General features: G+C 36.7%; 1 protein-coding gene and 1 long non-coding RNA gene across 2 annotated transcripts; one reads left to right on the top strand and one right to left on the bottom strand.

The window, feature by feature from the left end:
* Positions 1-5,810: 5,810 nt before the first annotated feature.
* Positions 5,811-8,977, bottom strand: LOC136677290 (uncharacterized). Its single transcript, XR_010796351.1, has 4 exons — positions 8,630-8,977; positions 7,852-8,000; positions 7,578-7,631; positions 5,811-6,932 (listed from the first exon to the last, which is right to left on the bottom strand). It is a non-coding gene; the product is annotated as an uncharacterized lncRNA (long non-coding RNA).
* On the top strand, positions 8,543-24,339 carry LOC136677289 (ectonucleoside triphosphate diphosphohydrolase 2-like). Its single transcript, XM_066654784.1, has 9 exons — positions 8,543-8,810; positions 13,311-13,428; positions 16,412-16,562; positions 17,105-17,264; positions 17,866-18,093; positions 19,808-20,077; positions 21,426-21,545; positions 23,112-23,246; positions 23,558-24,339. Exons 1-9 carry the CDS (start codon positions 8,691-8,693, stop codon positions 23,765-23,767), a joined length of 1,512 nt encoding a protein of 503 aa, XP_066510881.1. The 5' UTR covers positions 8,543-8,690; the 3' UTR covers positions 23,768-24,339.
* The last annotated feature ends 157 nt before the right edge of the window (positions 24,340-24,496 follow it).

The following is a 24,496-nucleotide window of genomic DNA, read 5'->3' as shown; positions in this document are numbered from 1 at the left end:
TATATATATATATATATATATAGTGAGGTTACACCTCTGTATATTTCCTTCATTATGTTATCAATTTCTGTGCTCTGGGCTAGCTAAAGAGATCATAAGCATTTTTGAAATGGTCTTTGTAACAGTACACTGATTGATGAATGATAGTTATGATCATTAGAACACTGTATTGCACTTTTGTCTTAAAACAATCAGTCTGAGGGCTTTGCGAACTGATGTGTGAAATTACTCGTGACCTATGATCCTGTTATGAAACCATTTTGTAAGCTGAAAATATTACATGGGGCAATTATTTTTAGATTGTTTCTGGTATTGTTTCCAGTGGATCCTTGTATGTTGTCAATAATACTGGCTCTTGGGTTTGCAAAGTTTTGACTATGAACATCAAATCCACCAGTAAAATTCTTGTAATGCTTTAAGCATTTAAGTATAATATTTAACAGTGGCTCAGTGAAAATGAACTATGACATATAAATAGATAAATCTTTCTTCATAATGTACAAGTAATATTTTTTCATGTAATGATAAAGTGTATTTAATGTAAGTATATTGAATACTGGATAGGTAGGATAGTGAGAAGTTATTTGTTGGGTGCTTCAGGGAGTTGTATTCCATGTATGATTAGTGCTAATGCAGTGCTTGAGGTCATCTGAGGAAGAGAGATGTTCATATAATAAAGTGACAGACCTCAAAAAAGAAAAAAAAAGCATAACCATGTAATCTGTCCGATCCACTGTTGTACACAAACATTGTGATTTACTCTGTAGGGCTTTGAAAATATTTTAATAAAGTTTAACTGAGCTCTCATTACATTTTCTACAGCCAGATGTGCTTTTGAAGATCATTCCTATTCTGTGAGATGAAAGAACAATGAAAATATATGTTGAAAATGTATAAGTCTATACTCTTATGTGCCAATAAAATATATCAGATGGAAAAACTGACCTGTGAATTATGCATAGTTCTTGTAGGATGATGTTGCAGCTCACTGGTTCACTGTTCCCAGAGATTTGATGAGGGACTAGTTTGGGGTTGTGTGTGAATCAATATTATATATAATTCATGTTGAGGGTCTTTTGAAACTAGTGCAAGTTTTCTGCCTGTGGCAAGTGGAACAGTACTTTCTGAACATTAAGTAAACAGTTAAGTAGTATTTACAACAATGTCGAAGCTTGTCAGTTGGCAATAACACGCGACTAGGCTGTTGAAACTGACCTTTAGTATATGAAGTGGTTTATGCATATTCACTGTTTGAATGTTACAAGTTCTGGGCTGAATAAATAGCAAAAACAACTGTGTTTTCAGTATCTGGCTGTATTATTTAAATCACATTTTGACCTCTGTTTTTGCATACTTGAGGGTAAATATTCAGTTATTTTTTAAGTGGTTTATGTTCTTGTGCTGTCATGATTTTACTCATTTCATCTGAGAAAATAATTCTGAAAAAAGTAGGTCGGCTCTAACCATCGTTGGAATGATCAAAATGTTTTCTATTTATAGAACATTTTAGGGTACTTCAGAATAAGAGGTCATAAAGCTATTTGTTTAGCTGTCACAGTCTATAAAGTGTCTGAATAAAGCACAAAAGAACTGACTTAATCTACCCCAGTCTTTCATCTATAAATATAGAGGGAAATGGTATTATGTTTTGAAAGAGGACCAATTTTTTATGTACTTATAATATTTTGAAATGCAAATAAGTCATTGTGTTTCAGTATTATTTGCTTTCACTTTGACTTTCACTTTCACTTGAGTATAGTATTTACTGTGGCCAAAGTCTCTGTATGACTGCTCTGCACCTACAAAGCTCAATGGGATGTTAAATCAGTTATTTCTAAATCCACACTGACTTCCAGTTAAACAATAACAGCAACAACAAAAACAACTGAAATAAAATTGCCTTGTTGCAACGCAGCAAAAGGTTGCTAAATGGACAATTTAAGGCTAAAATGTGATAAAAGTAAACAGATTTTCAGACAAAATATGATGGGAAAATCACAACTATTTGATTAATTTAACTAATGTACTTTATATTTTATGTGTTTTCAGCCATGTGTAAATTACTATTGATGTTTCTTTTCTGCAATATTGTAAGGACTGGCGCCCCCTCCAGGACCCACCATGACCCTGAAATCGAAAAGCGGTTACAGACAATGAATGAATGAATGAATGAATGAATGAATGAAAACTATGTTTAAATGTTTGGAATGTTGGCAGCCCTGTGGTGCAACAGGTATGTCACACAGCTCCAGGGATCAGGAATTGTGATATAGATCACCATCTTAAGTCTGCCTAAGATGTGTTTGGTGTGTTCTCCCTGTGTCTGTGTTGGTTTCCTTCTGTTGCTCTGGTTTCCTCCCACGATCCAAAAACATGTTGGTAGGTGTACTAGCTATTCAAAACTTTCCATAGAAGTTTGAATGTTTGATGCCCTGCGGTGGACTGGTACCATGTCCAGGGTTTGTTTCTGCCTTGCCTCCAGGTGAATCCAGTTAGTATCCAGACCCTTTGCATCCTGGACCAGGATAAAGCAGTGACAGGTATTGTTTAAAAAAAAGCCAATTAGGTTTTCAGCCTGTTCAAGAGTGAGAGCCCAATAACTAATCAGCTACCATAACCTTTGGGTGTGAGGCATGCCATTTTAAAAATTCTGAAAGAGTGTGTGAATTTATGGGTAACATCCAAGCCATATACATAAGGGACTTATCATCTTAAACAGGTGGTGCATTCACGTTGGTACACCAAAGTATCATGCAGGAAAGGCTTTGTCCATTATGGGCATTGATGTTTGGCAGCTTTCCACATCCAAATATATTTATCTTTTAATATATATCTGCTGTATTCCAATACAGCAGATATTTATTAGACTTTGGTAGGATATTCATAAGTAATAATTGTTCAATAAGTTGGATGCCCTTAGAAACCAGTTTAAATTAACCAGATTAAATTAATTCATTCATTATCTGTAACCGATTATCCAGTTCAGGGTCACGTTGGGTCCAGAGCCTACCTGGAATCATTGGGAACAAGGTAGGAATACACTCTGTACAGATACTCATATCTGTACAGTATAGATTTTATACTTTATGTTGTCTAATTTATGTCTTAACGCTCTTTTTTTTTTCTAGTACTTAACTGTATTCTTTAGTTTATTTATTGTTTATTGTACCTCTTTTAGAGTTATGTTTGTTAACAGTCTGTGTTACATGTCATACATGTGTTGCTCTCACCAAGACAAATTCCTAGTATGTTAAACATACCTGGCGAAAATAAAGAGATTCTGGAGGAGGCACCAGTCCTTCACAGGGCAACACACATACTCACACATTCACTCACACACTCACACCTATGGACACTTGCCAATCCACCTACCAATGTGTGTTTTTGGACTGTGGGAGGAAACCGGAGCACCCGGAGGAAACATGGGGAGACACACTCCTCACAGACAGTCACCCGGAGCGGGAATCAAACCCACAACCTCCAGGTCCCTAGAGCTGTGTGACTGCGACACTACCTGCTGCACCACCGTGCCACTCCAGATTAAATTAATTAGATAAAAAACTCAAGTTTACGTTCCCAGGGTATTTAGAACATGTCATGAATCTGACACAGACACTTACAATGGTATTGGATAATGAGGCCCACTGTTCTTAAAATGCTGGATTGTTCCCAGCAGGGCCTTGCAATATTGCAACCTGTAAGTATTAAAGGCAAAAACTTTTACGTTTTTTTCAGCGTTCATAAAACTTCAGTTTGTCCACAATGCTGCAGCCAGATTTCTTAGATGAACCAGGAAGTTTGACATACTAGATAGATGCTATCAGTGCTACATTGGCTGCCAATTAAATCCAGAATATATCACAATGTTCTGCTGTTTACACATGAAGCTGTAAATGGCCTCACCCCTCAGCAGTTGGGTAAACTTATTTCACATTATGAACCATTGCGCCTACTTTGATCACAAGTTGCTGGCTGCCTGTTTTTCAATCATTCCTTCATTGTCTGTAACCGCTTTTCCGGTTCAGGGTCGCGGTGGTTCCAGAGCCTACCCAGAATCATTAGGCGCAAGGCAGGAGCACACCCTGCAGGGGGCACCAATCCTTCACAGGGCAACACACACATTCACTTGCACACTCACACCTAAGGACACTTTTGAGTAGCCAATCCATCTACCAATGTGTGTTTTTGGACTGTGGGAGGACTACCATTTGTCTATACACTTATATGTATTTGTTTTATTCCAGTTTCAACCAGCAGAGGATGGGCTCATTTTATATTCTTGGTTTTTCTCAAGGTTTCATCTTTATGATCGGAGGGAGTTTTTCCCTGCCACTGTTGCATCACCTTGCTCACTTGGGTCTAGGATATTATAGTATATAATATTATACTACGGTGGCGTAGAAGGAAGTGTCGTAGTCACACAGCTCCAGGGACCTGGAGGTTGTTGGTTCAAGTCCCGCTCCAGGTGACTGTTTGACAGGAGTTTGGTGTGTTCTCCCCGTGTCCGTGTGAGTTTCCTCCCATGGTCCAAAAACACACATTGGTAGGTGGATTGGTGACTCAAAAGTGTCCGTATGTGAGTGTAGTGGTTTGTCACCCTGTGAAGGACTGGTGCCCCTTCCAAGGTGTGTTCCCTCCTTGCACCCAGTGTTTCCTTGTAGACTCTGTAATCTAAGCGGTTACAGACACTGAATAATATTACACTATTTTTATTGCCCAAATTGGTATATTTTGCTTAATTTTTTAGGCATTCTGTATACCATTTATTAAAGCAGTCTGTAATATCAGAGAGGACATACAGGTTAAGTTAGTTTAAAACAAAGATCAATATCTTTCACAAGACAAGGTCACTCTCTGCTGGAGCTGAGGAGCCAATGGGTTTTAACACGGCAAACAGAGGGGTGGAGCTGGCATGGGTCTATTTGCTTTGAATAGTCCAAACGTCCAAGACCTTGGGTCAGGAAGTGAACAACCCCCGTGTGCTGCAGACCAGTGAAAGAAACGTGCACGTGCTCCATCTCTACCAGGATCAGGCTCAACCTCTTCGTGCCACTGGCAGGAAACCATACAGAGGTAAAGCTGCCTTATTTGCACAATTAATATAACATGAGTGTTGTATAATAATTTGAATAATCTAAATTACAAAAAAATAAAAATTTTTTTTTAAAAAAATCTACTTTTGGACTACAGTTAGGAAAGAGGTGTAGATCAAATGACCATGTTTAGGCTGAACTACTCTGAGGTTGAACGCTTGCAGACGGTTGGTGCTAGGAAGTAAATCAGCAGTGTGAAAAGACCAACGTAAGCTGTGGAGGCTCATACTCTGTGGCAATATGGCACAGTGACTCACTGTTCATGTTGTCAAAGTGACACTCGAGTGGACCTGAGCTGTCTCTCAGGCAACGCCTGCACTTACAGCCTCAGGGTGAGAACAAGAAAAAAACATGAAACTTGACAGATGGCTGGTTTTGACACCTTTTAAAAAGCTTAGTCCTCTAATCAGCTTACAGTTGTTGTTAAGTGTGTACAGTGACAGGTCATGAGATATATCTAATGTAAAGGTTTTAGCAATGCAATTTACACCATCACCTGAGTTAATGCTAAGTCTTAAATTAGGACCTAATCAATGCAATGATGCAGAGGAGACCATCATTGTACACAAGGCCTTTCAGCAAACTATAATAAAAACAATACAAAGAATGGCATGGGTACAAATTCAGTATTTATTTTAATTTACATATTTATTTTTACATGCATTGTTTACTCACAAACATGAACACTACAGACATGTTTAATCTGACTTAGACCCATTAATTTCAGCTAACCTTTAAGTTAATTCTCTGTTTTTTCTGAAATGTCTTTATTTTTAGCTAATATACTCTTCAATATAAAGGATCCACAAAATGTGATGCCATAGAAGAACCACTTTTGGTTCCATAAAGAACCATTTCTTGCTAATACTTTAAAAAGAACCTTGAGTGATGGAATCACTCACACAAAATAGGTTCTATATGGCACCAAAACTGGTTCTTTTATGGCATCACTCAAAGAACACTTTATAACATCTTTATTTTTAATAGTGTAGAAAAAACACATGTAAAGATTAACTTACTTTAAGTTACCTCCAGGTAGTATGTTACTCTTTAACATATCTTTCCTTTTTAAAGATAGTATAATAATTCATACTAATTTACTGCCACTACCAATAATCTTTGTAGGATTGTATTTAGGAGGTCTGCCATTCAAGTTATTCTTACATTCAATGGGTAAAGGAAAGTTTAGAGATGATAGTGAAAGGCTGGGAGATATCTATCATTTTGAAAATGGTCAAATGTATATTCTAGCCAAGGCAAAAGACAGAGCATATACATAAATGGGTCAATAAATGGTTAATCTGCACATCGGGAAGTTTGTGGGTTTTTAAAAAATATGGAAAGGTTTTTTTCTTTTGTTTTATCATATTCTATTGTATTTTTTCAATGATATTGCACTCCTTACTGGAACCTCACCTGCCTTCCTGTCCCTCACTTTCCCTACAGGACCATTGCATATTTCCGGTCAAATCTGAAGTATGTGCACAACCGAAAGTGCAGCTCACTCTGGAGGTGTGTCTGTCATAGAACTACCCCACCCCTCTGAATCCTTGCCAGAACGATGGCTTTGGAAGTGCAAACATGTCAGAGGCCAGATCTGCCAGAGAGGACTACATCTGGACAGACAGCGCCTCCTACTGGTGGGCCTAGTTCTGGTGGCTTTGTGTATCATGGTCTTGCTTCTGTTATGGAACTATCACTGCTACATAGTCACACGAGTGTGTCAGGACCAAGGGGACAGCTTCGTCCACTTTGCCACTGAGAATGAGGAGGAGGGGCCTTCTTCACATGAACAAGCTTGACGGACTTGAGGGATGGCCAGATGTTCATGAAAAGACTCTAGAATTTAAACAGGGTCACAGAGAATGAGAGAGAGAGAGAGAGAGAGAGAGAGAGAGAGAGAGAGAGAGATTTTCATCAAACAATCAAGGCAGCTGAGAGGTTTGCGTGAGATTGTTCTCTCGCTTTCAATGACTCTGTGACCTGAATTATTTGGACTGTACCCATATAGAAATGCACAGCCATATGTTATATGCGAACTACATTTCCCATACATTGTGTTTCATTTCTAAATGTATTCCAAGCACTACAATACATAAGATATAAAAACATGTTTGTCATTTTCTTAATTGATTAATACACTTCACATATGTACTGCAACTGTAGCCCAATCTTTTATCTAATTTGTTTAGTTTTCCACTTAGCCTCAAATGTAATCTCTTGAAAAATATAGATTCAATGCTTTAATTTAACATGTTTAGTTCAGTAAATCTAAGAAGTCATATGCAAAAGTTGGGCCAGTTAGTCAAATAATACATTTTGTTAAAAATAAGTTTACAAACAAACAAACAGAAGTTATGCATATTTTAATGAGCATGTGTTTTTCTGAGTATGACCCCATCGTTTCCTGTTAGCTAAAATGAGCAGATACATTGAGAAAGTCAGTGAATGAAATGTTCTTGGTGCTTTAAGGTTAAATGATACCTTCACAAATACTCATTTTAGGTGTGCTTTTTGATGTCAACCGTCAAACAGAACCTGAAATATATATGAAAAACCACATCCCGTATGAGTTTAACACAGGAAACCTCTTCTACAACAACAAAATGTACATTGCCATAGGTAGAAGCCTGAACATATAAAAGGCATGCTGAGATATGTTTTCTTATTCTTTAACAAATTCAAATAAGAATTAAAATTTAAAAAATTGCTTTTCCAACATGTTAATACAGGATAAGGGATTACAAAGAATACTCACAAAGTTGCATTTTGTGATAGCAGCCCATAATAGATTCAATATTATTTCATTCTCAAAATTCATACTCCACAGGTGATGTTCCCATGTTCATAAAAGTTCCAGTTTTCTCCCTTTCATCCTTTCTTCTTTTGTGGTTATCTGTCCCCTCCCTAATGTGAAAGCCAAAATAAAGGAATTAATACCTGCTCTTATATCCAAGACTTTGTTCTCTGAATTTTACTGTTCTATGGCATCCTGCCAAAAATAACTCTCCTTTCCTGATTTCTCCAGTTTAGATAACATTATTTTCTTTTTAAAATAGAATTCCAACATACTATATCTTATGATTACTACATTTCAAAGACGTATCATGAAAAAATAATAATTTTAAGTGTCCTTAGGCTACCATTATTTAAAAAATAATTACACACACACATTATATATATATATATATATATATATATATATATAAGTGTCTCATTCGCAAAGTACTCATATGCCTATAACTGATTATTTTGACACAGTACACACAGCAGCTGCATTCTTACGTAAAATAGCACTGCTCTCATGAACACAGAAATACATCTAGGCGGGAAAGGTGAAAAGTCGCCCTGGTTTGTAATGGGCTTCTGTGTACACTGTCTCTACTCGGGGCTCTGTCCTAGCCTGCCTCCACGTGTTGTGTGTTGGGCTGAGAAAGTTTTTACAGAACACGAGCGCCAAGCCCACTTTATGATGTGTACGCACACACACCTTCATCCTCTCTCTCCCACACACACACACACACACACACACTCACTCAGTCTCCCAGTCCCGGCTGACTTGCACGACAGGTCCCAAAGTCCTTGTCTGAGACGTTCATGGCGGCCCAACAGCGGTGTTGGCTCCTCGCGCCGGTCACGGTTTTATTGCTGGGAATTGTAGGCATTTTCCTGCTCGCCATTAACATCGAGGACGTCAAGGAGCCACCACAGTACATGGTAATTAATTTTCTTCAGACATAGCCATTGACTTAGGTATTCGAGAACAATCCATTTAAAACTCTTGAGACGTTTCGTCTGTGTACATAGGTTTCCACAGAACAGCCCGCTGTTTGTATGATAAACACGAACTGATGGCTTCTTGCAGCAGCTACACTGTTACCTAGTGAAAGAGTTGGACTCGTTTCAGCTGCTTTTCCACTCTCCTCTCCGTGTTAAGCATCTTTCAACCGTTTCACGTGCGATTTAATGCTTCTCTTTTCTAAATAACTGTATAACATTATAAATAAACTTTTAGGGACCCTTATTTTTAAGTCTAACTAGTTATTGTTACATATTTCTGCTCCATAGGTCAGTAACAACAAAGATGAAAAGAGGTTTCAAATTTGATCAAACCAAAAGATTAATAGTGAGTTTGTATCGGTTCCTTAGTGCTATTATTATTATTATTATTATTATTAATTAGAAAATCTGCAATTATTAACAAAGCAATGAGCACTATTTGATTTTTTGTCCCGTGGTCATCCTCATTCAAAATGCCACTGCTTGGTACCAAGAAGTTCTGAGTTCTGTTTAAACCATAGTAGATGTATTTGTATATTAATATTTTTCAATTTAAATATGGGAAGATTTGGTTATATCTCAGCAACTCTGCACAGTTAATTAATTAATGGTGTAAAGTCATTTAGTATGCTTTGATGTGAAATGTTAGGTTGTGAAGAAACCTGGTGTCACGATGTATACAATGCAAACATTTGTTCCTCTTCAGCAAGAATATATTTAAATAATGCCTTAGGCCAAAATCGTCTAAAAATTATTGCGAAACAATGTCTGAAGCATAATGCAATGTATTCATAATATTATCTTTGAGTAAGCTTATAGTGGAGGAATGTCTAATCATATCTGCAAATAGCTGATGTGGCCTTAAGTTTTTGATTCAATCTGTTTAATCAGTTGCCCTCAGTCCTCAGACAAGCTGATCATTTTTACTTCTGATATGTTGAAATGAAAACCTGAAGCCACACTAGACCTTTGGAGATAAAACAGAACAGTCATTTTTTTTTAGAAGTATTGAATCCTTCAGATGTGTGATTCTTATCTCCAGCAGTGTAAACAATACATTTTCTCTATAGATTTATAGAATTGAGCATTTCAAAACAAACAACTCTGATTTACTTTGTTTACATAATCATTTACTTGTACAGAAGTTTTATAAACCTGTAGAATTTCTCTGTAAGAACATCTTATGCTTCTTTTGAGTGGCACTTGTTTGAGAGAAATTTGCCCTTGGATGTGGCACAATCCCATAAATTCTCTTTCACATTCAAATGAGGACAAATGTAATTCGAAACTCAAATTTGGAAGATACAAACCATCCAGGCGTGATAAGACAACCTTTCTTTGCTTTGTGTTCTCTATGTTAAATGCCTTAGATCTGGCCTGGGGTGCTTTTGGTAGTCTTTATTTCAGTTGCTGCTGCCGCCCTAGATTTCTGCATTGGTGAGCACCAGCACTTTGTGGAGGTGTGGGGTGGGGTGAATAATGGATGGACATTAGTTAATATATTTATTTAAATGACTCTGCATTTAAGCCTCATCAGGTTGAATCACTTCATACCTCTCAACTGGAAAGGCTTTGTAAATAGCTTTAACCACATGGTAGAATTCAGGATAATCACTCTTTCACTGTGTTTTAGCACTGCTTTGCAGTGAAAACTTCATTTGAAACAGTCTGTGTCAAAACAGTAGGACTTTGCTGCTTGACCGATAAAACAAAATGTGTTGCCTCTGGCATACTGTGTTTCAATAGTGAACAGAAGTGTTCTCCTCTCTGCCTATATTGTTGTACTGTTATTTTGGGAAGTAAAGTGTTAAACGATGCGCTACAGTTTTCCTTTGAGTCCGTTATAGAAGTTCTTTTAACAAACATTTTCTCTCTCAGTTGAGATCTTTAAAAAAAAAAAAAAAAAGCAAATGAAACCTCTCTAGCTACATTCACTGTGCTCAGATTATCAGCACAATCAAAAAAAGGAGTGGTACAAGTGGCTTTGCAGCAAACTCTAAACAACAGTACCATGTCTGTTAACACATGCAGTTTGTTTTGATTTCATAAGCATTATTGTTGTATTCAATCTATGGCTTTAGATATATATACTCAGTGACTGATCTTAGGTAAACACTTATTTGAAAAGCACTCTCTCGGCTTGTAGAGAATTGTGATCAGAAACACCATATACCAAAAGATTTAAACATGTTAAAACCCGATTTTATTCATTCATTCATTGTTTGTAACTGCTTATCCAGTTCAGGGTTGCGGTGGGTCCGGAGTTCACCCAGAATCGATGGGCGCAAGGTAGGAACACACCCTGGAGGGGGAGCCAGTCATTCACAGGGCAACACACATTCACTCTCACACTCACACCTATGGACACCTATTTTGAGCAGCCAATCCATCTACCAACGCATGTTTTTAAACAGTGAGAGGAAACTGGAGTACAAATGGGGAGAACACACCAAATCCCTCATAAAAAACCTGGAAGGGGGTTTAAACCACAACCCATGACCTTGGAGCTGTGTGACAGCGACACTATCTGCAGCAGCACCGTGCCATCTGATTTTATTGTTATTGAAAATTAAATATTTTCTGTATATTTAACCCATTGATAGTAGTGAATACACATCTCAGCACCCTGGCAGCAGCTGGTTTTTAGGTGTCTTGCTCAAGGCCATTTCTGCTGTGGGTGTTGTGAGAAGAGACAAACAGAGCCTTACTTTAAACTCTCCTGTCCCCAAATTCCTGCTGGCCATGCGATCAAACCAGTGACCTTCAGGACTCAAGCACACTTGCATTAACCACTAGGTCATAGCTATCCCCTCTATTAATATACTGTATAATTACCACTGATTTTTAGTAGCAATTGTCTGTGAAAATATTTTATTTTGATATATTACATCATGATATGCTTTTCTGAGGACACCTCTCAACATTATTACGTAATCCTTTGATGTAATTGCAGTAACGCTGTTAGATTTCACAGTCACACCTTTATACTGAATTCGGTTATGGAAGCTGATTTTTTTTTCTGTTATTCAGTTCTAGTGGGTCTTAGTTGATGTGTTTGGCCATACTTTGACCTTTGATTTTTTTGTACCGATTTTATGATACTATGCAACATACAGGGAGAAATGCATAAAAAATCCATGCAATAACTCATTTAAGCAGTTGGATTATTCTCTGTCACATTGTTTGGCAAAGGGGCAAGCCTGAACCCATCCTTTTATTTTGTAGGACAAGGTTTCCTGAAAAACTTCTTTATGCCAAAACATGATTATATCATCCATGTTTTTGGAACATTTCACAACTGTTTAAGTCTAATATTTCACTAAAAGTTTTTTTGTAGAATAATTCAGGAGTCATTTTTCCAAAGAGTGAATATTTACATAAAACATTGACGTTGATTGGTTAATACTAAATATCTCGTTTTTGTACAAATCACTGCTTTCTGTTTTTATTTGTAGTTTTTTTTGTATAAAATATAAATATTTTAATATATATATATATATATATATATATATATATATATATATATATATATATATATATATTAAATAAAAAATAAATATGACACTTTTTAACCATGACATTCTTTGTTGATCAGTCTAAAAGAAAGAAGAAATACTGTGATATGTCATAAACAAGGAAAGGTATTAACAAGATATGACAAACACATTGCACATTTATATATATATTCAATTATATATTAATTAAATTCAAGTATACTTTAAGATATGAAATCTCAAACTGACAAATCGTATAGCCAATAAGTGATTTTTAAACCTGCCAAATTAAAACACATACACCAAATGGATATGTGAGAATATGTAACATTTATTTAACATGGGAAAGAAACAGATTATTTATGAGCATAAAGCAAAGTGAAAAGATCAAAAGAATGAAATTTAATATTTGCATCTGTAGGGAACACACAGCTCATATAAGTGCATGGTAGACATGTCACTGGGGCAAATATGTACTGTACGCTAAGCCAGAGGAAAGCCCTGCAAAATAGTGGAAGGCGTGTCTGAACTGGGGACACCACTGCCCTAGTTTCATGTATTGTCTTGTCCACATTATCCTACCTTGATTGTGAGAGAAGCCCTAGAGTGCTATTTCAGCCCTGCCCTAAAAATTTAATTGAAACATTTAATTTTGCTGATTTTTCTATTTACATTTTCCAGCACCACAGTGAACTTAAGGGATTTGTTCTGGTACTACTGAAGAAACCACAACTGCCTTCACAAAAGCCAAACTGGTTTTACATAGAAAAGTGATTTATAAAATCAGCCCTTTCACACAGGGAGAGGTTTGTGTGAGAGGACAGCTTTAGGCAAATAGGTGCAGGTGGCTTGTATACAATAAATCTTCATGTTGTCAGTCTTAATCATCTCAGTTATTTGACTTTCACTGTGTGTCAAACATTTTCTGTTCATGTGTTTCCAGTATGGCATAGTCCTGGATGCTGGCTCCTCTCACACAGCAATGTTCATCTACAAATGGCCTGCAGACAAACAGAACGGGACAGGCATTGTCAGCCAACACAGCGAGTGTCATGTGGAGGGTGAGTGTGTGTGTGTGTGTGTGTGTGTGTGTGTATATGTATGTGTCTCTTAGGGTTGCAGGATGTGGACATGAAATGCAGTGTTTTATAAAGTGATTAAATGTCTTAATGGTGATATGAGATACAATCATGTTATTAATCAAATACTATGCGTCTGACTGCGTGTGTCACAAAAGACATTAGCAGAATTACCAGAATCAGTCACTATTTTAAAGTGTGTAATATAATAAAATTTAAAAAATCATTCAAAATATTCATTCATTGTCTGTAACCAGGTATCCAGTTCAGGGTTGTGGCAGGTCTGGATCTTACCCAGAAACCTTTCTTAATATCAAAATCATCAGTGAGGTCTGTTCAAATGTTAACTAAAACTCACCTGCACTGAACCTTTTCTTACATTCAGTGCGCCTCTAGTTCTGAGATATTTGTGGGTTAACTAACAAACAATTAATGGCCTGTCCACAAATCTTCTATGAAGTTTGGGTCAGGGTACTGTGAAATCCATTCAGAAAGCTTCAGTTTGTGCTTCTTCATGTAGTCCAGTAGATTTTGAGGTATTAAAATCTTTATCCTGTTGTCTTTTCAGCTTCAGCCTTATTACAGATGGTTTGACATTTGAATCCATGATTGAGTGAGTGAGTTTGTTGAAATATGCATGCATAGGAAGAGTATCTGGCCAATATAACATCATAAAATCAAGCACTTAAAACCTATTATGAATTACTTCTTCAAATTATTGTTTGACTCCCCCTGATAATTTAAATCTATAATCTTCATTATACATTCTGTGTAGAATGATACCTATTTTGGACCAACATGTGTGATGTTCGGTTTTGTGATGAGGTAAGTTTTCCTTCTTATGATCAGTCCATTATCACTGACTTTACTACAGGTTCTTGGTAGTCATATGAGTGTTGCCTTTCATACCTGCATTCAAGCAGTCCTCTCCAAGAATTTTTTTTGTCTTCTAGACCTCATCTTGACCATTCTTGAACTGTTGTTGTAAACAGCTTTACAAAATTAAAGGGCTTATCTTTGTTAATTTTCTGATTATTTTATGCCATGTGAGATAGAATAACAGCATTAGGATTTGTGGAAAATACGTTGTGTAGTGTTTGACAGATGTCATTTGGCCAAACAAAACTTCTACATGCAAGTGTATGCATCAATTGTATACACTGAACGATCGTTAGATTAGGAACATCTACCTACCAGTGATCGTTCAGTGATTTGTCAGAATGTATTCTATCATAAACTACTGTCTTTATGTCTGTCGTGAGTATTTATCCTTACCTTTCACATACATCATATTTCAGTAGGTATTGTTATAGGCCAGTTGTTTGAAACTGGCTGATTATCTGAGTACTTAATTCATATATATGCTCTCCAGTTCAAGCCCAGTAAGTTTTGAACTCTGTTCCATCTAATCAAGTTTCTTGTGGACATTTTTATGCACATTATTAAATGCACCACATGCAAAACAGCATTTCATTTTCCTATGGTTTCAGAATAAGTCAGAACTGACAAAATGTACAAGCAAAATAATTGTGCCTAGTTTTAAGATTCAGAAATTCAGAATCCAGGCAGATGGACATTCAGAAGCTGCTAATTTAAGTTCATGTTCATCCAGGAGCATTTCTGAGATGACATTTTTTTTTTATGTAAAGTATGATCTCTCTGACAATTATCTTCTTTTTGCACTAACCTCAAATGTAGTCTTTTAGAGAAGTGTGGGGAAAAATTCTGTTATTCTGAGTACACTTCCTGTTTTGTTGAGAGTTTTTCATGGTACCACTTCATGCCGTTCCTCAGACAGTCCACTTCAGGTTCCCATTCACATTAGAATCTTTTGAAATATGCCAACAACAATTTTCTGACATATGTCATGACCCTGCCAGTGCCCCCGATTACTGCTGACAAGTAATCTTCACCGGAAGCATCTGGCATGGAGGAATAAGCCTTTTCTTTTCCCCATTTATCTGTGTTTCCTCTCTTGAGACAATCCTTTAACTTCTCCATGGCTGCTTTAGAAACTTAAGTGAGGGCAAATTGTGGTCAGTTACTGGGTGCTTGCACAACATCTTTAGTTAAGGTCAATGTCATTTAAAATATTCATATTATGCGCATTCTTAATAAAAATTTTTTTTACAGTGCCGTAAAAATCAGAGACCAAACCTAATGTATTGTCGGCCATTAAATACTAATGACTAAAATGAAGCAGGAACCATAACATTACTGCCACTTCCTTGTTTTTACACTGTGCACTGACTCTATACATACATTTAGAGCATAATGCAACTGTTGCTCTGCCCCCTGTTCTTTAAAGGTCAAGACCCTCCACATCGCAACCACAGATCAGGTATTATTTGGTAGTGGATATTTTTGGATGCTGGACCATTCTCCGTCCATCAGTAACCCTAAGGAATTAAAAACTCCTGCATACCTGCTATGTCTGATCCACTCCTACAAGCACAACACACTACCCGATTATGAGTACACTAGTTCTCCTAAGAATCATTTTTTGAAACTATACTTGCTTTTTAAAAATGATCCCTGATGTAATTGTGTATCAAATCTATTCACAGATATCTTGTAACACAATGTAAAATTTGATCTAAATGGCTTTGAAATTACATAAATTAAGTATGCTCCATTTCTATTTGGCTTTATGTTTGCAGAGTGTTGTATTACACTAGAATAGGTATTCATCATTTTATGGCTAAAAATACAATTTATTAAAATTGCACAAAAAATGTGTAGTTATCAATATTAAATTATAGGAAAAAATATTAATATGAGATGTTTGGACACCACATTTTCCTTAACAGTATAGAACATCTTAAAAGAAATAAAATGTTTGATATCATCTGGAAAAGGGAGAATGAGGTCTGCACAAATAAATTACTCCTATCCCTCTTGGGGATGAAGTAGATATGCTGATGTTGGTTTGATGTTAACACGGTTAATGTTTTTTCCTCTCTAGGAGGAGGAATATCCAGTTATGCAGGCAGCAGAGGAAAAGCTGCCCATAGCCTGAACAAGTGTATGGAGAAAGCTGTCCAGGAGATTCCCAAAGCCAGGCACCAGCTTACTCCACTTTATCTTGGAGCTACAGCGGGAATGAGACTGCTGAAGTGAGTTACACATGTTGGGTCAAGACATTGTAAATTCTAGATATAGCACACCGTTTTAGTAACAGGCGAAAAACCGAAAAAACCTGGAATCATCGGGCACAAGGCGGGAATACACACTGGAGGGGACGCCAGTCCTTCACAGGGCAACACAGACACACACACATTCACTCATACACACGGACACTTTCGAGTCGCCAATCCACCTGCAACGTGTGTTTTTTTTGGACTGTGGGAGGAAACCGGAGCACGCGGACACGGGGTAAACACACCAACTCCTCACAGACAGTCACTCGGAGCGGGAATCGAACCCACAACCTCCAGGCCCCTGGAGCTGTGTGACTGCGACACTACCTGCTGCGCCAATCAAAAAGTTGATTCAGTTAAAAACAGCATCAGAAAAGAACAGTGGTGCTAGTTCTACTTCAGATTTCATAAAAGATATCCTAACACCACCTTTGCTGAGTATTATAAGCTGCATGAGAACACATGACAATGCATGCCATATGACAAAATACATGGCGCTGTGTGTGTGTCTTCTACAGAATTTCTCAGTCCAAAGAGTCGGATGAGATTTTACAGGAAGTGGCAAACAAGCTGAAAGAATATCCATTTAACTTCAAAGGAGCCACCATTTTGACTGGGCAAGAGGAAGGAGCATATGGCTGGGTCACTGTCAACTACCTGTTAGAAAACTTTGTCAAGGTAAAAGCTTTTTCTCAGTAGTCTCAATAGTTAAATGTTTAATGGGTTTATTTTAAAGAACAATTTATGTTAAATGCATAATGCAACAAACCAAAATTTAAAGCCATATCAAAGAGAATTTTCACTTTCTAATGAAAAAGCATGTTTTATTGCAGTGGTTCTTAAACTGAGGAGAGTGACCCCTTGGTGGGTCACCACATTTTTTAAATTTTTTTATTAATAATAGTTTTAACATTTAAATCTATTATTTTCAATAGGCGTGGTTAATACTCACATCAGTTGGGAAACAGGAGGGAGTCAAGACTTGACTAGTTGTTTTATGGGGTAATCATATGACAGTAAATCTAAGAACCACTGTTTTAGTGTATAAGAAACATACTGTTTTATCCCAAGTCCATACAGTTTAGTGAACATGTAGAAATAATGGATACCACAAAATCTCACAGCTACACTACCTGAGTGATTAGATTCAAGATGGGACATTCTACGCACTCTTGTCATTGGAATATTTTATTTTTGTATTTTATATTTAAATTATCAGAATATTTTAGCACTGCTTTGTGGTCTGTAGTCATTCTGACCTTGCCCCACTTCTCTTCAGTATGGTTTTATAGGTCGTTGGCTGGCCCCAGGCAGAGAGACAGTTGGTGCATTAGATTTTGGCGGAGCCTCCACTCAGATTACTTTTGAGACAAAGGCACATGTGGAAGACAAGGACAACCTAAAGATACTGCAGCTGTATGGGCGAAATTACAGCATATACACTCAAAGCTTCTTATGCTATGGCAGAGACCAGATGTTACGGCTGCTGCTGGCTCATTTGGTCAAGGTAAAACAGGATTCTAGGTATATCTGTCAATGGCACTTAAACAGTAAATAGTAGCCAAGAGTATTAATTGACAATTGTTCTTAAAAAGATGGAAGCAATTTTATAAGGATAATATATTAATGTTCCTTTTATCCTAAATGTTGCTGAGCAACCATAAAATAATTAAGGCTTGTACAGCTGCTACAAGGTTAAAGTAATTAACATTTAGCTAATAGCCACCCACACCAATCATTCCCCACTTGTCTCAAAACATGTAAAATATTAATTTCTTTATTTGTTTTCTGGAACTGAATGATATACATGTTTTTTTTATATATCTTCTTTATATATATTTCCATGGCTGTTCGCTTCAATCATGTTTTTGCTACATTAAATGTAAAGCTCCACTGCAAAATTTAAAGCAACAGGCTTTGAGAAAAACTTGTTTGACAGAAGACTGCAGAGTGTCAGCACAGCAATGGCCAACACTGGGCTCAGCTACGTATTTGGATAGCACCATCCTCTCAAATGAAAGACTGTGTTGATTTCACATGCAAAAATGCATACTGGCTACCAGAATAATTGCTAAGCAAAATCAATCAGCAGCAAAACGTCCCAGATAAAAATTTCCTCTCAAATGGAGCATTTAATGTGAGTGCTTTGAGAAGTCATACCTGGAGGAAAGTTTATATTGTGTAATGTATCAAAATATATGAATATTGAAAGCAGGATACACAAATAATTCACAGCACAGTAATAAATATTAATTGAGATCTACAAGGGCGGCACGGTGGCGCAGCAGGTAGTGTCGCAGTCACACAGCTCCAGGAGGGTTCGATTCCCGCTCTGGGTGACTGTCTGTGAGGAGTTGGTGTGTTCTCCCCGTGTACGCGTGGGTTTCCTCCGGGTGCTCCGGTTTCCTCCCACAGTCCAAAAACACACGTTGGTAGGTGGATTGGCGACTCAAAAGTGTCCGTAGGTGTGAGTGAATGTGTGTGTGTCCATGGAGGGGGCGCCTGTGAAGGACTGGCGCCCCCTCCAGGGTGTATTCCCGCCTTGCGCCTGATGATTCCAGGTAGGCTCTGGACCCACCGCGACCCTGAATTGGATAAGCGGTTACAGATAATGAATGAATGAATGAATGAGATCTACAAGGACGGCACGGTGGCGCAACAGGTAGTGTCGCTGTCAACAAATGTGTGATTATGTGAGAATATAATTTTTTTTTTCGTATATGATTAAAGGAAAAATATTTATCTGGAGTATCGCAACTGCTTTTTAAATGTGACTGAATGTAAAATTAACCTGTGGGCGCTTTTTCACCAAAAAGTCTTGAACCCTGCAATTATGTGAATGAATATATCAGATTTGCATTGAATAATGCAATGCAATGGAAAATGGAATGAGGGAGAGAGAATATAGACAAAGAAGAGAATTGAAAAAGAGAGAAAATCAGGTATGATATAAAAAGATGCAGAATGTGACCAATATGTAGGAGAAGCAGAGAAATAAAAACATGAGATTGAAGACAAGAAGCAGCTCGTATTCAAACTACATACAAATTATTATTTATTTTTAATGATAATAAAAAAAAATAATAGTTTATTCACACTTATGGTGCTTGGTACTGAGTTATTCATTGTAAGCTGGCCTTATTGCATTTCAATTTAAACCTGCTAATAATCTTATACATGGTTAGCTATTCACATTTTCACTTTTTTGTTTCCTCTCTTAGACTCAGGGCTCTGAGGGTCCCATTATCAACCCCTGCTATCCACTGGATTATGATGTGTCCATGCAACTGGATGCTATCTTCAATTCCCCATGCACAGAAGCTACAAGACCCTCTCCCTATAAGGCTGAAAAGGAGCTGCAAATAAAAGGCTCAGGGAATTATAACCACTGCTTAGGCAATATGTCCACTATCTTCTCATTCGACAATTGCTCCTACTCCAAGTGCTCCTTTAATGGTGTCTTTCAGCCCAACGTCGATGGCAAGTTTATGGTAGGAGCACTTGCTTTGGTTTTTGGAAACATTATGTTTAGTCACTAGGACAAGGCTTAACAATCATGTCCCTTCATCTGGAAAAACACAACACTAACGTTATTTTGTCTCTTGTGCCTTGGGAAGTGTTAATGTCTTTGCTGGTTTTTTAAGTCTAAGGCTCAAAACAATATTAACTCCTGCAGAAGTCTGAGGGAATGCAGAAGCAGTGATGATGTTAAGCAGTGCTGACAGGCGGAACAGTATTAGCTCAAAGCAGCTCTGAAGTTTAAGCATGCGGGATCCTTTGGGCACACTGCATATGTCATCATAGTTCTTATATGATTATGCAATCTTGCTCTTTGGTTTTGTGTCTGTCTGTCCCTGTTGCCTTCTTTTTTTATTTATTTATTTATTTATTTATTTATTTATTTTTGGGCTTCACTCTCTCTCATTTATCATTTGAATTTTTATGAGGGGAACATAACTTCCCAGGTTAATATGCTTAGAATCAGGTTTCTTCACAACTGCTTAAAGAATATTGTACTTCATCATATTTTTCTGCCAAAATAAATTTGAGAGCACTAGTGAATTATTATTTTTTATATAGTTCTTCATAAAAAAACAAAAAAATGGAATATATTCATGTTGTTTTATTTTAAGTTTAAGTGTCTGTGTTCTTGTTTCTCAGAGGTACTGAGGTGTTTTTAATTTTTTTTATGAAGAACTATCAAGCTTGAGTGGGAAAAAAAAAATAATAATAATTATATATATATATATATATATATATATATATATATATATATATATATATATATATATATATATATATATCAGTGCACTTTGATGTCAGTATTGAAAAAACAAACAAATTGTACAATTGAATTTTCACCTATAAACCTTGAAATCCAGATACTAAAATATCTCAGTAGACACCTATTGCTAAACCAGCTTACGTACTACATTTTAAAATTAAGAAGGAATAAACTGAATTGTCACTCACCATCTCATGTTTCAGATAATGGAACAAAGCACAAATTCTTATTGCTTGCAAGAAGGAAAGAAGCAAAAAAATATATTTTGTTTGCTTATTTTGCAGCCATGGTTAGTGCTTAGCTGTAAATTTAGCTAAATCTGCTTAAAAATGGCCACCTCCATATTCTGGTTCCAATTTCTGGAGCAGAATTGGACTGTACAGTGATTTGATGCTGCATCTTATTTTAATAAATTTAGTTTAATTTTAATATATGTTAATGAATAAATAACTTTTATGGGTAGATTGGTTGTAAACATTACTTATTGCTGCTTTAATAATTAATAACTTGACACATTATGATGTATAAACGTGCTCCTTCTCTTTCTGTTCCAGGCATTTTCTGCATTTTACTACATTTATAATTTTCTTCAGCGCACCACTGGTATCACTGTCACTTCCCCCAATATCCTGGAGGAGGCAGCCATCAGAGTCTGCAACATGAGCCTCGAGGAGGTACCACCCTGCCTGCTGAGCTAAATCTGTTCCTGCTATTCTGAGATATGCCTCTCTATTTCAGCATTACAGCACTAATACCTTCATCTTAGACTCATGAAGGAGAAAGCTAAAAATTAGTCACAGCCACTGACGGTATAGCTGTTGCTCTGTGTTTTTTAAATAACCATTATAATATATACTGACAACTAAAAACCCCATTTCCAAAAAAATGTGGGAAATTTTATAAAGTGCAATAAAACATGTGTGGTATATTTAAAAAAAATTGAGTGAAAAAGCAGTTGAATATAAAAGATGGAGCGTTCAACATAAATTCAGTCACTGCAAGCAAAGATTGCTGGCAAAGTAAATGCTTACCATTTTGCGCCAAATGTGAGAGAAATAGCTCATAAAGAACCTTTCTCAGCCCAAGACTGCAAAGAATGTAGATCTTTGGTCATCTACTGCACATCGTATTGTAAAATGTTTTTAGGGAAGTCTCAGTTGCAGTGTAAGGCCTGAAACCACTCTGTTTGTGCATGACCTTCAAGTTCTCGGTTGGCATTGTAATTTATACATAAAGTTACATGTACTTGGTTTCACTTTGGAAAACCACTGTCACCAGTCCGCTGATGCATCAGGAACCTAAAACTCTATTACACTAAAAAATAAGCCATATATCAATTATGTGCAGAAATGGGAAAGTTCTCTGGGCTGAAGATCCTCTCAGATGGTCTGAAAAACAGTGGAAACATTTGCTTTTTTTGTCCGGACATTAAGCTCTCTGTGCAAAAGGGACAACACAGATAATCAGACATAGCTGCAAAAGCCAGACAGCATTTGTGATGGTATTGGTGTGCATCAGATGTGTGATTTGGAGTGGTATTTTTCTCTTTCAGAGAGACGTATGGTCCTACCAAGGAAATGTCTTTCCTGGAACAGTTATCAACATGCCTTTGTCCCAGCTTTTTTGAATGCTGCAGGCACCAAATTTTAAATTAGTTTATATTTACAAATTTAAATCTACTTGGCCATTGAAAAACACAAATTACTTACTGTACATTCTTCAATTAAATCAATGTTCAAGAAAATGGAAATCACAAATTCTTGTATTGCATTTTACAACATGCAGTCCTCACCTTTTTGGAACCGGTGTTCATATGTTGTTTCTCTTTCAAAGGAATTTCTGCACTGACTACAAAGTGATAATGTTTGCTGTAGAATGAATTGATGGATAAATGTATATGCGCTTGTTAACATTGTTTTTGCTAAGTAGTTTATGTATGAACTGAGAATTGAAATAATGAGTGCAGCAAACCCTTATTTTGGACTTCTTTGTTCCTTGAGGCTTTTTCAGGAATGTGCTCTTCATAGATTGATTCCGGCATCAGAGTATCTGTTTGATAACCTTGTCTAAAATCCTCTGATAAACAGAGCCTGGCAGTGAAAATGCAGATGCATACAGACTGAACTGTGTTTAGCATTTAAAATAATTATTTCTGTAATAAATCTTACAAATAATATTCCCTGTGATGGAAGAAATCAATATGGGCTACATCTCTCTCTCTCTGTTTTTCTCAATTAAAGATGCTGAAGAAGGCTCCAGATCAGCAGCCACGTCTGCAGGATTACTGTGCCGCCACAGTCTTCATGCGTGTGCTGCTTCTCCGCAGCTATGGCTTTGATAATATCACCTTCCCCAAGATCTCCTTCCAGAGACAAGTAAGCCTTGAGCACAGTGTAACAGAGTACATATTTTTGACTGTATACACTTTAGAAAGGGGGCCTGTTCAAAACACATATAAGCAAAATGGTGCAATGTTTCATCTGCCATTCTGTCAGCTTAGGGTTACTTTGTCTTGATCTGAACTGACCAATTGATTACAATTTTGTTTTAAACTATTTTCCCCCTTTCCCATCATTCTGTAAAACTTGTCTAACATGCATAGATTAGGTTAATTGCTTAATTTAAGTGGCACACTATTAAATTGTATAAAACATTGTAACTCTATTTATTTATGTTTTATTTAAAGGCAGGGGACACCTCTGTTGGCTGGGCTCTGGGTTACATGTTGAGCTTGAGCAGCCTTCTTCCATCTGAGAGTCTGGCCCTGAGGAAGGCTCTGCGTCCAGGAGCCTGGACCGCACTCCTCCTCCTCTTCATCATTCTGCTCTTTGGAGCCCTTGTGTCTATTTTTATTGTTATGCTCCGCAAGAAAAAAGGAAGTGTTGGCATGCCCTAATAACAGCTGCACAGCCCTGTGAATTGTCTAGATAATTTTGTAATCATCAATGCACTGAACAGGAGAGTTGTTGGAAAGGCTTAGTTAAATGTGTTTACATCTTTGGATAGAAATTTGATACATCAGATAAAAATGGTTAAATGACCATTTAATTACTTTACAGATAAGTACTTTGGAAATATTAAATAAAAACTGTCACTGACTTTTTGAAAACAAGATTGTAGCAGAGGTCTGCCTGTAATGAAAAATAGCTTTGAGCATTAGGCATAAATTATTAAATGTTTTGGTACTAATAAATATTTTCAATATATTATTTTCTGAGCTATATTTTAGAAGGAAGGTACTAGGTGGCTTATGTTACATGTTTTACAAAAAATATATGTACAGTACATATATTTACTGGAAAGCTATCACTTGAATATTTTTTTTTACATGTGAATCGTTTTGAATTCATACACTGATCATCATGAAGATGAAAAAGAATGTGGTGGTTTTACATGTGATGAATAAAAATCTTAAGAGGCTTTAATTAAAATGTCCTAATGATCTTTGTTAATATTACTGTAGGTATTAGCTCTGAGACATTTGCTAATCAGCAGTTAAGTATATGGCAGTTATATAGTAGTGTAAAGGGAAACATTTGTTTTTCTGTTTTTTTTTTTTGCTACATTCTTCCACTGTAAAAATTATAGTGAAGCACATTAAGGCCCTTCTGTTCATTAACTAATC

This window comes from Hoplias malabaricus, chromosome X2, assembly GCF_029633855.1.
Source record: "Hoplias malabaricus isolate fHopMal1 chromosome X2, fHopMal1.hap1, whole genome shotgun sequence".
NCBI lineage: Eukaryota > Metazoa > Chordata > Actinopteri > Characiformes > Erythrinidae > Hoplias > Hoplias malabaricus.
This window is presented reverse-complemented; position numbering and strand designations above follow the sequence as displayed.